Raw genomic sequence first — 14,128 nt, 5'->3', positions numbered from 1 at the left:
ATCCCTTCCAAATCATGGTTATTCAGTTTCTACTTGAAGACTTCTAATAGAGAAGTAATTAAGGATTTATATAGCTGCTTCTATGTGCCAAGCACTGTGCTAGTGCTGTGATATTTACAAATATCTCATTTGATTCTCACATCAACCCTATGAGATCTGTGTTGTTATCTCCATTTTACAAATGAAAAAACTGAGACAATCAGGGCTTCCTGACTCCAGGCCTAGGGTTTTTCTATCCAGTCTGCTAACCTATCACTTGTAGAAGTAGACCATTATAATCTGAAATAGTTCTAAATTTTACCAAAATCTTCCTTGAAATCTACTTCTAAAATTCCTTTGATTTTAGTTCAATTCAATCTGACAGTATTAAGTGCCTAGCATGATGTACAAGGGAGAGTTCTGGATTATCTCTAACATCTAAGAACAAAATGTCAGCTAATAGATTTATTTATGCTGAAACATTATCACCATTTTCTTGACTGAAATATTGCAGAAATATAGATTATCGATGTTCTTTCTAAAATGCAGCATCCAGAATTTGATATTTTAGTCTGGGAAGGGCAGAGTACAGAGGGAAACTCACAGCCTTATTTCTGGAAGCTAACCCTCTTTAAATAGCCCAGAGAAACAGATTTTTTTTTCTCTCCAGAATAAATAATTCCAGTCCCTTTAACTGAGCTTCATATGCAGTGAGGTTTAATACAATCACTATCTTGCTTGCACTTGTATGAATACAATCCTGTTTATCAGCATTCTTCCCAAGATAGGGTCTGTTGAGGGCAGAGATCAATGAATTATGACCTCCCTCTTTCTGGATACTCCATTTATACTCTGAAAAATGTTAGTCCTCTTAGACTATAAATATAGGTTATTTTTAAGAAGTTTGATTCTTACCTTAAACAGTGTTAGGAGGATAGGCATTTCAGTGACCCTCTCCATATCCCAATTTTGACAATGAGAAGACCTAACTTCTGGCTAGAGAAATTACATGTCATTCCCATTGTCTTAACCAAAGGTCAATCTATTAAAACATGATGTTGTTGCTTTAAATAATTCTCCAGGGCAGGTAATAGGTGAATGAGTTTTCATGCTTGTTGGCAAAATTGGATAAGAATCCATGGTCCCATAATCCTTGGAATTCAACTTTATGACATGAACCTGTCATAAATGTCTAGTATTTATGATGTAATTTTGGGCTGCTTCATAATAGGAGGGGAAATAATGTCGATTCTCAGTGGCCGTTTTGACATGTATTAGAAATATGGCTTTTTAGCCCTAACTTGTTCATTGGCTCTCAATTTGAATATGTCCTTTTAATTGTCTTGATTTTCAATTAAGATTTTTTTTTCATTCTACACTTAGAAATGCTAAACTTCATGATTTCTAATTAGTTCTTAAGAGATGTTTTGCTTTACTAGGTATACAAAATGATAGATCTGAAAAGCTAATGTATGCCCCTCTACCTCCACTCCCCAGTGATGCATTTTTACTATGAATATTTGCAGGGAATGATACTTGTTTTTCTTGGTTATATTCATCTTAACATCCATCTTACCCCTTCCCCAAACCTATTATAAAGTGTTCTCTTTGGGTTTTGTTTTGTTTTGTTTTCTCTAAATTATATATTTTTTCCTAAATTATGAAATACATATCTCCTTTCCTCCTTAAAATAGTGGAAATGTTTGTTCAGTTGTCAAGGATGTGTTCGTAAATGTTTAATAATTGGCTTTTGGGGTGGGTGGGTGGCCTGCATTTTTAAATTTAATCTGCACTATTAATGTGTTGGAAGTAGCTAGATAACTTAGTGGGTTGAGCATAGAGTATGAATTCAGGAAGGTCCCTGATACTCACTAGTTATGTGGCTCTGAGCAAGTCACTTAAATTCTGGAGAAGAAAATGGCAAACCACTTCAGTATTTTTGTCAAGAAAATCCCATTTGGGATATGACTAAAGAACAGCATTAATACACATTATTATTTTCTTGATCACTTTTTAAAGTCTAGACAAGAAAACAAGCTGTTATTTGTTGATTTTAGAAGTATAAATTTAATAATTGCCTGTCAGATTAGTTTGAGTTTACTCAAGTAGGTTCTAGCAAACACCCTCCTATAGCAGTATTTATACTGTGGGCTGGAGAGGAGAAAAAGAAGGAAAGGAGCTTCAGGCAAACGCAGAAAGACAGGTGTAGGGAGAGGGAAGGCAGCTGATAGGCCTGTTTTTGTTCCTAAATTTTGTGAAGGAACTCCACTAAGAACTAGAACACTGTAACTCATCCTGTGGCTCACAAGTATCTTCACAGAAATATCTTCTTAACTTGTATTATGTCCAAAAATATATTTTTCATTTTGTGTTTCAAATCTATTCATGTTTAATTTTCAGTCTTCTGGAAGTGTTTATCACAGCACTGATCAGTAAAGTTTTCAAAGTCATTTTTCTCGATGATATTGTCATTGTATATGTATCTTTGTACATATATGTATAACATTTAAATTATTTTTATTAGTTAGATTTTTTTAAATGAAGGAGGAGTAGAGGATAGACTACAGAATAGGCAAGTCTATGACCCTATTGGCAAAAAAGAAAAAAAAAGAAAAAAGAAAACAAAAGGAAAAAACTCTGTGTTCTTTCTGTCATGAATCATAATCAGACAGGGAAATATGGTCCTTGAAGACTGTACACCATTTTTTCAGTACTGTGACAATTAAAAAAAGTCCAAGAGGCATAGTTTCTGGATAATTTAATCATTTTATTAAAAAAACCCAACATTATAATTAAAAGCATGGTCAATTGGTCATCAAAGATAATTATGACAGCTGACTCAGGGCTTATATGTTTTCTTGGAAGAAGAATAGCAGTCAATTCTGATTGGCTAACTCAGTGGAAGACAGGATATATGAAAATGAAGGGCTGAAAATTACAACATGTCATTCTTGGACAGAAAGTCTTATTTCTATACCCAAGCATCTCTAAGAAATCTAATCAAAGGATTTAATACCACCCAAACCTAAGTGGAATATAATATGCTTGCCAACCTTAGATTAAATTTTTTGGAAGATTGGATTGAGCTATAAAATGAGGAGAGTTAATTCAATCTCATTATCAATAATGTCCTTCAAGAGACTGGACTTTTTAAAATCAGAAATTTAGAAGAGGCAAACTCTGGATCTACCCAATTTTTTGTTTGTTAATAATAATTTCTCTCAGTATCACGCAATGGGTGCCTGTCTAAACGGCAGTCACTTTCTTTAGCACTATTGTGCTTCCCATGAACCATTTTGCTAGGCACAATCTTTCCACTCCCTCCTGCTTCTGCACAGGTTATTCTGCATCAATTCACTAAGAGCTTCACAGATTCCTCTGAAAGTATCATTTCTTACAGCACAATAATATTCCATTCCATTCCCATACCTGAGTTAGCTATTCCCCTTTGTTTCCAGTTTCAGGTAACTATGAAAAGACCTGTTTTACATATTTTTGCATACATATGTCCCTTTCCTCATCACAGAAATGGGTTTAATATACACAACAGCATGTTATAAAACAACATCCATCATCAATTCTCCTTTAAATTCATAAATAGAAACCATTCTTAGATAGAGCCAAGAGGGTGGAGTAAAAGCAGGGATTTATCCAGGCTCTCCAGCAAACCCCCTCCAAATACTGTTAAATAATGCCTTTAAACAAACTTACAGCATCAGAATCCACAAAAAGACAGAGTCAAACAATTTTCCAGCCAAAGACAACTTAGAATATCAGTAGAAAAGATCTATTGGACCAGGGTAGGAGATCAGCATAATTCCAGCCCTAGCAAACCAGGAGCAGTTATTGGGGCCTCTGAATCAGTGGCAGCACTGGCAGTTTCAGACCTCTTAGTCCACAGACACCAAAGACCAACTTGGAAAGTTGGCAGAAAAGGTTTGTCTCACTAGAATGAAAGGTTCTTGGAAAACCAGAGAACCAGGAACAGGTCTTATGAGCCACTAAATTCAGAGCTATGGTAGTAGTGGCAGTAACAGCAGGAACAGCTTCCGGAAGCTTGTAGAGCTCTCTTTACTAGCACTGAAGCAGGACTTGATTGCTTTGCCTACAGTCAAAACTCCTACATCTAAATTCTCCAAGGGAAAAAAAATGGTCTCTGATCATAGAAGAGCTCAAAAGGATTTTGAAGAACAAATGAGAGATAGAGGAAAAATTGGGAAGAGAAATGAGAGTGATACAAAATAAAGTACAAAAAGCTAATGAGAATAAAGCCTTAAAAAGCAAAATTGGCCAAATGGAAAAGGAAGTACAAAAGCTCACTGAGAAAAAGAATTCCTTAAAAATTAGATTTAAGCAAATAGAAGCTAATGACTTTATCAGAAATCAAAAAACAATAAAACAAAATCAAAAGAATGAAAAAGTAGAAAACAATGTGCAATATCTCATTGGAAAAACTAACCTGGAAAATAGATCCAGGAGAGATAATGTAAAAATGATTGGTCTACCTGAAAGCCATAATCAAAAAAAAAAAAAAAACTGAGACATTGTCTTTCAATAAATTATCAAGGAAAACTATACTGATATTTTAAAACTAGAGAGTAAAATAGAAATTGAAAGAATCTACTGATCACCTCCTGAAAGAAATCCCAACATGAAAACTCCTAGGAATACAATACCCAAATTCCAGAACTCCCAGGTCAAGGAGAAATTATTACAAGTAGCCAGAAAGAAACAATTTGAGTATAGTAGAATCACAGAATAATACAAGACTTAGTACCTTCTATATTAAAGGATAAGAGGGTTTGGAATATAATATTCCAGAGAACAAAGGCACTAGGATTGCAATCAGGAGTCACCCACCCAACAAAACAGTATAATCCATCAGGGGAAAAGGTGGATATTCAAAGAAATAAAGGACTTTCAAGTATTCATGATGAAAAGAAACGAGCTGAATAGAAAATTAGACTTTCAAATATAGGTCTCAGGAGAAGCATAAGGGGGTAATCAGGAAAGGGAAATCAAAAGGAATTTAGTAAAATTAATCTGTTTATATTCCTACATGAGAGAATGATACTTGTAGCACCAAACAACTTTTTATTATTAGGGCAGTGAGGAGTGTATATATAGACAAAGGGCATAGATGTGAGTTAAACATAAAGGGATATTATCTTTAAAAAATTAAGAATTGAAAGAGGAATATCCTGGATTAAAGGAAAAGAGAGGTCAATGGCATAAATAAAAAAGGCAAGGAAAAAACTTTTTTTTTAAATAACTTTTTATTGACAGACCCCATGCCAGGGTAATTTTTTACAACATTATCCCTTGCACTCACTTCTGTTCCGATTTTCCCCCTCTCTCTCTCCACCCCCTCCCTCAAATGGCAAGCAGTCTTTTACATGTTAAATAGGTTACAGTATAAAGGAAAAAAAAAACTTTTACAGTGGAGGAGAAAATGGGGAGGGAAGGAGGAGGGATTGAATCTTATTCTCATCAAAATTGGCTCAAAGAGGAAATAATACATAAACACACACTATATGGATATAGAAATCTGTCTTACTCTGCAGGAAAGTAGGAAGGGAAGGGGATATGAAATGAGGGGCATATTATGGGATGCGGTGGTCAGAAGGAAAACACTTTTGAGGAGGAACAGGATGAAAGGAGAGAGAAAGAATAGAATAAACAGTAAGGAATACAGTTAACAATTGTGAAAAGAATTTCTAAGCAAGTTTCTCTGATGAAGGCCTCATTTTTCAAATATATAGAGAACTGAGTCAAATTTTTTTTAAAAAAAGAGCCATTCCCCAATTTATAAAAGATCAAAAGATATAGTTTTCAGATTAACTAATCAAGCTATTTATAACCATTTTTTTAAAAAATACTCTAACTCACTATTGATTGGAGAAGTAAAAATTAAAATAATTCCAATATACTATTTCATACCTATTAGATTGATTGATGAGCCAGAAAAGGAAAATAACATATGTTGAAGACAATGTCGGCAAAATGAGACATTAATGCATTATTGGTGGAATGGTAAGCTGATTCAACCATTATGTAGAACAATTTGAAACTATGCTCAAAAAGCTATACAATCATCCATATCCTTTGACTTCACAATACCACTACTAGGCATATATCTCAAAAGAGATTTTTTAAAAGAAACGATTTATATGTACAGAGATATTTATAACAGTTCTTTTCTCAGGACAAGAATTAGAAATATAGGGCATGCCCATCAATCTGGGAATGATTGAATAAATTGTGGTATATGATTCTGTTGGAATACTATTGTTCTATAAGATAAGCAGGATGCTCTCCAAGAAACCTGGAAAGTCCTCCATGAGCTCATGCAAAGTAGAATGTGCTGTGTACAAAATAATTGCAATGTTGTGGGATGAGCAGCTGTGAATGACTTTGCTATTCTTGGCAATACAATGATCCAAGACTACTGTGAAGACATGATGAAAAATGTTATCTATACCCAGAGAAAGAACTGATTGTCTCTGAATACAGATATTTTTACTTTATTTTTCTTGATGGGTTTTTTATTGGGCATCTGGAGATCTATGTTTTTTGGTTTGTTTGTTTGGGTTTTTTTTGCAACATGATTTTTATGGAAATGTTTTGCATAACTTCACATGTGCTTTCTCAATGGGGAGAGGTGAGAAGGGAGGAAGGGAGAGAATCTGGTCAAATCTTTAAAAGCAAATGTTAAAATTTGTTTTACATGTAACTGGGAAAGATGAAATATTAATAAGTGGAAAAATAAAATTGAACAAGAAAGAGAGGAGGGGAAAAAGAAGCAGGGAGGGAGGGAGAAGAAGAGGAAGAGGGGGAGAGAGAGAGAAAAAGGGAAGGGAGAGAAACCATTTTTTTAAAGGTTCCATTGCCTGTTAATACTTTCTTTTTTGCAGAATAAAACCATAGTTGCCAGTCAGTTCAAAGTTCCTACCCATAGAGAACATTACCATAACCTAAATATTTTCATTTCTAATCAAAGATCTTTGAATTGTCAATGCTGCAAGACTGGTTGATGATCCTTAAACCCACATGTTTTTGACTCTTACATGTTTTCTTTGTTATTTTGTAGTTGTTTTTATGTATGACTCTTTGTGATCCCATTTGGAATTTTCTCTGCAAAGATAATGGAGTGGTTTGCTATTTCTTTCTCCAACTCATTTTTCTGTTGAATAAACTGAGGCAAAGAGGACTGTGATTTTCTGCACAGATAGTATGTGAGCAGATTTGAACACAGGAAGATGAGCCTTCCTGCCTTCAGAACTGACACTCTAGCCACTGTACCACATAGCTACACTAACACAAAAAGACACTTTTGTGCCCATTAATTTCTTTTTAAAAGCATATTATTAATGTCACAGTCTTTTCCTGGGAAAAACACTTGCTCACCCTCCAGATAAAATTGTCCTTATGAAAAATAACTAAGCACAAACATTCAATACATTTGATAATGTATCCAAAACCACTGTTCTAGTAGTCTTTTATTTCTCTGACATGAAAAGGGAAACACATTTCACTATGGGCTTTCACTGATTTTTCAATTAATCAGAATTTGCCTTCATCTTAGTGATCTTTTCCTTTTCTATTGCTGTTGTTATCATTGTATCTATTACTATTTTAATTCTTATTTCATTTTCTACAAATTCATACAAATCTTATCTTTTTCTTGATTCCCCTTATTTGTCATTTCTTACTAAAGAATGAAATTTCATGACGTTCATATTGTCATTGTTCAGTCATTTCAAATTCTTCATGACACCATTTAGGGCTTTCTTGACAAAGATAGCAGAGAGATTTACCATTTTTTTCTCCAGCTAATTTTATAGATGCCTGGAGTTACACAGCTAGTAAGTGTGTAAGACCAGATTTGAACTCACCAAATTACTCACCTAGAGTCTTCCTGACTTTAGGAATTATAATATATAATTAAAATGTTGTTCCCTTAATTCCTACATTTCCTTCATTATATTCCTTGAAATTCTCAATTTTTTATTTTCCAACTGAATTTTGACATCTTGTCTAGATCTATAATGTAAAGGCTTGGTATTTTTATTGGTTTGATGATAAATTTGTAAATAATTTGAATGTCCTATCCAACACAAAGTTTTGATTTTTTATTACATTATCATTGAACATGGAGGATGTTCATTGAATAGTTATTAAACAATTGAATGGGTGCTCACAAAAGAGACCAAAGCATTGCTTTCATTTTTCAAATAGCCTGCCGTTCTTAAATGAAGAGTTCTCTTTCTCTTTTTTTTTTTTCATAGATTGATGTTGGTGAATCTCACAGACCTGTAAATGCTGGGCCTTGGGATGGGTTAGCAATGTCTCAAACTATTGTGGATGGTGAATTTGGAATAGAAGATGATGTCTTGATGGGAAGCTTACCTGGAACCATTCCAGAAAATTCACCATCTCTTGATGAAAGAAATAAAGAAGTAAATACAGGTAAAGGATCCAACTAAAATTGCAGCAGTACACCCCTTAAATCCCTTCCAAATCTCAGATTCTATGACTGAGTCAATTTATGCAATGACATGAGTAAATTTAACATCACTTAGTAGTTACAAATCTTGATATACTGGTAAATTCTTAACAAGCATATATAAATATGTACACATATGTATGTATATATATGTATATTTGTAAAATATCTGTATATGTATATATATGTATATATAATCACACTTTTAAGTTTCATTTGTATCATTAACATTTAATTCATTATTTTATTAAGTCTAGACAATCAACAAAAAAATAAATCAAGCCCTGATTTGTAACACTTAGGGTCTGAAATTGTCCAATTAAAAAAAAAAAAAACCACTGAGGAAGAGCAATTGACTAGCAATTTAACAATTGATCAGAGATGACTCCATCATGTTACTAGATCTGAATGAAAAATCAGTCAACTTTTCCTCCTTTTTTTTTTCTTTTTCATCTTTATTTTTTTTTTAATAACTTTCTATTGACAGAACCCATACCAGGGTAATTTTTTACAACATTATCCCTTGCACTCACTTCTGTTTCGATTTTTCCCCTCCCTCCCTCCACTTCTTCCCCCAGATGGCAAGCAGTCCTATACATGTTGAATTGGTTATAGTATATCCTAGACACAATATATGTGTGCAGAACCAAACAGTTCTCTTGTTGCACAGGAAGAATTGGATTCAGAAGGTATAAATAACCCAGGAAGAAAAACAAAAAATGCAAGCAGTTTACATTCATTTCCCAATGTCCTTTCTTTGGGTGTAGCTGCTTCTGTCCATTCTTGATCAATTGAAACTGAGTTAGGTCTCTTTGTTGAAGAAATCTACTTCCATCAGAATACATCCTTCTATAGTATCATTACTGAAGTATATAATGATCTCCTAGTTCTGCTCATTTCATTCAGCATCAGTTCATGTAAGTCTCGCCAGTCCTCTCTGTATTCATCCTGCTGGTCATTTCTTACAGAACAATAATATTCCATAACACTCATATACCACAATTTACCCAACCATTCTCCAGTTGATGGGCATCCATTCATTTTCCAGCTTCTAGCCACTACAAACAGGGCTGCCACAAACATTTTGGCACATACAGGTCCCTTTCCCTTCTTTAGTATCTCTTTGGGGTATAAGCCCAGTAGAAACACTGCTGGATCAAAGGTATGCACAGTTTGATAACTTTTTGAGCATAGTTCCAAACTGCTCTCCAGAATGGCTGGATGTGTTCACAATTCCACCAACAATGTATCAGTGTCCCTGTTTTCCCACTTCCCCTCCAACATTCTGCATTATCTTTCCCTGTCATTCTAGCCAATCTGACAGGTGTGTAGTGGTATCTCAGAGTTGTCTTAATTTGCATTTCTCTGATTAATAATGATTTGGAGCATATTTTCATATGGCTAGAAATAGTTTTAATTTCTTCATCTGAGAATTGTCTGTTCATATCCTTTGACCATTTATCAATTGGAGAATGGCTTGATTTCTTATAAATTAGAGTCAATTCTCTATATATTTTGGAAATGAGGCCTTTATCAGAACCTTTGACTGTAAAAATGTTTTCCCAGTTTATTGTTTCCCTTCTAATCTTGTCTGCATTTGTTTTGTTTGTACAACAACTTTTCAATTTGATATAATCAAAATTTTCTATTTTGTGGTCAATGGTGAACTCTAGTTCTTATTTGGTCATAAATTCCTTTCTCTTCCACAGGTCTGACAGGTAAACTATCCTATGCTCTTCCAATTTATTTATAATCTCATTCTTTATGCCTAGGTCATGAACCCATTTTGACCTTATCTTGGTGTATGGTTTTAAATGTGGGTCAATGCCTAGTTTCTGCCATACTAATTTCCAATTTTCCCAGCAATTTTTGTCAAATGCATTCTTATCCCAAAAACTGGGGTCTTTGGGTTTGTCAAACACTAGATTATTAAAGTTATTGGCTGTTTTGTCCTTTGAATCTGACCTATTCCATTGATCAACTAGTCTATTTCTTAGCCAATACCAGATGGTTTTAGTAACCACTGCTTTATAATATAATTTTAGATCTGGTACAGCTAGGCCACCTTCATTTGATTTTTTTTTCCATTAATTCCCTTGAAATTCTTGACCTTTTGTTTTTCCATATGAACTTTGTTGTTATTTTTTCTAGCTCATCAAAATAGTTTTTTTGGGAGTCTGGTATAACGCTAAATAAATAGATTACTTTAGGAACTTTTCCTCCATAAATGCTGATTAAGAAGTAACCTAAGAAACAGGAACAAAAGTTGAAAATGGATCTTAATGGTTATCTAATCATAGGATCTTAGAGTTAGGAGGGGCCTTATGGGATCATCTAATGTGACCCTTTCCTTTTACAAGAAAGGTCAGTGAGGTCTAAATCATTAAAGGTCTTTTCCAAGGTCATGCACACAATTAAATGGTAAAATCAGAAGTAGAGTTCTCACCTCCTCCAGGCAGCTTTGTCTTCTCCAGTTGCTGGGTATGAACCTTATTTCTTGGACCAAGCAGTACCATAAATGATGAGGTCCTTATAACCAAGATAGTAAAATGGAATTTGGCTCCCTTGTGGGTTTAGAATATAATAGTGTTGGCCAGAAGCTTTCCCATTAAAATGTCAAGGAAACTCATTCATTAATTCATTCATCTATTTATTTATTTGTTTATTTAATTTTTGAAACAGCCATTACATTGTTTTTGTTGTATTCACCTCTCTTTATATGCACGATTTATATTTAAAATAGAATAAAAATGAAAAGTATCCCAATAAGTGTGACATTCAACAAGTTTTTAAATTAAGCATAGAAGAAAAAATTATGTTTTAGTTTGATGTTGTATTGCTCTTGTACTACCAGCTATCTTGGCCTATAGTAATTCTAATTCTTTCAGTTAGGGAGCATATTGCTTCCTTCAATTTTGACCTGGCCATTGAAGATATAGGGAAAATTGAACTGCTTCTAGGAGGAATCTAATCCTTCTTAAAGTTAACTTCAGGCAGACTTTCCCTCAATTCAAACGCTCTTTTGGAGACATTTCTCAATTCTCCAGATGTTAGTGCCTTCCTCTCTGAGATTACTTTCCAACTATTCTTTATAGATCTAATATATACCTAATTATTTTCATGTTTGTCTCCCCATTAGAATAATGTGATTTCCTTAAGGGCAGGGGTTGTCCATTATACTTAGTGCAGTGCCTGGCACATCATAACACTTAATACAAGCTATTGATTGATAATTCACTACTTATTTATTGAGCACCTATTGCATGCAAAGCTCTGTAAAAGGTACTAGAGAAGAAACAACATTTAGGTAAGAAATAATCATTGTCCAAATGACACTTATAAATCTGTTAGAATATAAAATATATGATGTTTTAAAAGTTCAAGAGATATAGTTTCTGGGTAATTAGTGATTTTATTAATAATGCCAGCATGTTATTAATAAAAGAGGTCAATGACCCTCTTAAATCCCAAAGACCCCTCATGGCAATGGACTCATAGTTTATATGCCCTAGGTGTTCTTGAGGATGGCAATCAACTCTGATTGATTTACAATGAGCGAATGGATATTAAGTGAGAAGTAGGCTATGTTATAATGAGGGTTTTGAAGTATGTGACACTGAGCACCCAAATCTTAGTCAAAGAAATTTATTAATTTCCATATCACTCATTTGATGAAAGGGAGAATTAACATCTTTCCAGACCTATTTTAGCAAATACAATGAGGTTTCCATTCATTCATCTTAACTTGGAATTTATTTTACTATCTTTGATTAGATCTGAGCCTGAATAAATCTTTGCCCAAGATATTCCACACTGGTTGATTTTTGAATGAGGAAGTAAAAGGTGAATGAGGTGAAAAATTTTGGTCCCAATGTAATAGTTATTACATACAAAAAGTGCAAATGGGAAATTATTATTAATGTACATAGGTCAAGGAAAGCTTCACAAAGGCTCTAGAGTATAAATAATAAGCCAAAAGGTGATGAAGGAAGCAGAAGGCATGCTAGGTACAGAGAATAGCATGACCAAAAGTACAGAAGACAAACAGCAATTCGAATTTGGAGGACAGAGTTGATTAGACTATAACATGCATGGAAGGTAAAAATAATTCTAGAAAAGGTGAATGGTTTTTAGATTATGAAGAATACTAAATTCCAGACAAAGAAATTTGAACTCCATTCATCATTGGGAACCAATGACAATTTTAGGCAGTGGAATGAAATCACGAGCTCTATGAATTAAAAATTATTCTAGTGGTGGTATGAAAAAAATCTTAGGAGAAAGTGAGAGTGGAGTGGGGAGACTAGTTAGAAAGTTGTTGCAATAGCTAGATAGGTGGTAATTAGGTTCTATAATGGAGTGGTATTAATGGAAATAGAAAGGAAAAGACAGATATAACAGCTAATACTGAGGTAAAGTAAATAGGATTGATTAATTATAGGAATGTAAGAGAAAAAAGTTACATATAACAACAAGCTCTCAAAAGATGGATGAATGGTGATTCCCTAAACAAAATCATTGTAAAACAGACAGAATAAGCTTACATAGTAAGATCATAAATTCAGCTTGGTACATATTGAAATCCAAATACTGAAAAAACTTCCAAGGGCAGATATCTTGGAGACCCGGTGAATCCTAGACTATCTACCCTGAAACTATTGGGGATATACTAAACTGCTAATTCAAATATATTCCAAGCATCATCATCTCAATCTTCATTGCCCTCCAACAAAACATGCCAAATCATAGCATATTGAGAAATTAACCTCTATATGAGAGTATACTTAATTTTATGTGATAAAGGAGTGCCTTTAATTGGCAACCACTTCTTATGACAGAGTTGAAGCATCACTGAAAAAAATCAGGTTTGACTTTCTCAATAGTCAACTAACTCCTTGGGTTAACACTGTGAAACAAGGTTCTTATATTTGCTACTATGCACTTATTGGATATTTTTAGGGGCTTATTGAAAAGGCAATACTGAAGGAAAGGAGTGGATTTTTAAAATATTCACTTAAATATTAAAATTTAAATATTCACTCATTTGCTGGTGTGAAGGAAAATAGCAACTTCATGGTACAGTAAAAAGACCACTAGATCTGAAAGCTACATACCTGAGTTCAAATGCTGGCTCTGTCACTTGTTATCTATATGACCTTAAACAAGTCAATTAATTTCTCTGATGCTCAGCTTCCTAAAGAGAAACTAGAGCATTTGGATTAAGTGAATTCTAAAGGTCCTTGAAGTCATAAATCTATAGTGTCTTCTTAAGTTTTATTCCACAATTTCATGATAAGTACCCATGAATTAAGAATTTCCATGAAATTTCTCCAATTTATGGAGGGAGTTTATTTTCTATTGAAACTAGGCTTTTTTTTTGGAACTCCCAGTGTGGGAACTAATTACTTCTACACACATGAGTCTGTCGCCACCTGGCTACATATATAGAGTCTCCTGGGATTTGCTTAAGACACAAAAAGATGTCATGATCAGCCACATACCCAGTAAGGGTGACGGGTGGGACTTGAAACCAGGTTTTCCTGTCTCCACCTTTAGGTATTTCCTATCCCATGTTTCCTTTACTTTTTAAGAATAGATGGCAGTGTATTTCTGAGTAGAATACAAAGTGTTGTATTCTAGAGA

At 34.0% G+C, this 14,128-nt stretch overlaps 1 protein-coding gene and 1 long non-coding RNA gene across 2 annotated transcripts in view; one reads left to right on the top strand and one right to left on the bottom strand.

Moving 5' to 3' along the window:
* Window positions 1-1,060, bottom strand: part of LOC127544144 (uncharacterized) — a 72,897-nt gene extending 71,837 nt beyond the window's left edge. Inside the window, exon 1 of the long non-coding RNA XR_007949382.1 lies at window positions 895-1,060. This is a non-coding gene — a long non-coding RNA (uncharacterized LOC127544144). The remainder of the gene's footprint in view (window positions 1-894) is intronic.
* STMND1 (stathmin domain containing 1) overlaps window positions 1-14,128 on the top strand; it is a 40,460-nt gene that overhangs the window by 5,716 nt on the left and 20,616 nt on the right. The window contains exon 2 of the mRNA XM_051970647.1: window positions 8,268-8,448. Coding sequence (XP_051826607.1) covers window positions 8,268-8,448 — 181 coding nt within the window. The remainder of the gene's footprint in view (window positions 1-8,267; window positions 8,449-14,128) is intronic.

Source organism: Antechinus flavipes, chromosome 1 (genome assembly GCF_016432865.1).
Source record: "Antechinus flavipes isolate AdamAnt ecotype Samford, QLD, Australia chromosome 1, AdamAnt_v2, whole genome shotgun sequence".
Lineage (NCBI taxonomy): Eukaryota > Metazoa > Chordata > Mammalia > Dasyuromorphia > Dasyuridae > Antechinus > Antechinus flavipes.
This window is presented reverse-complemented; position numbering and strand designations above follow the sequence as displayed.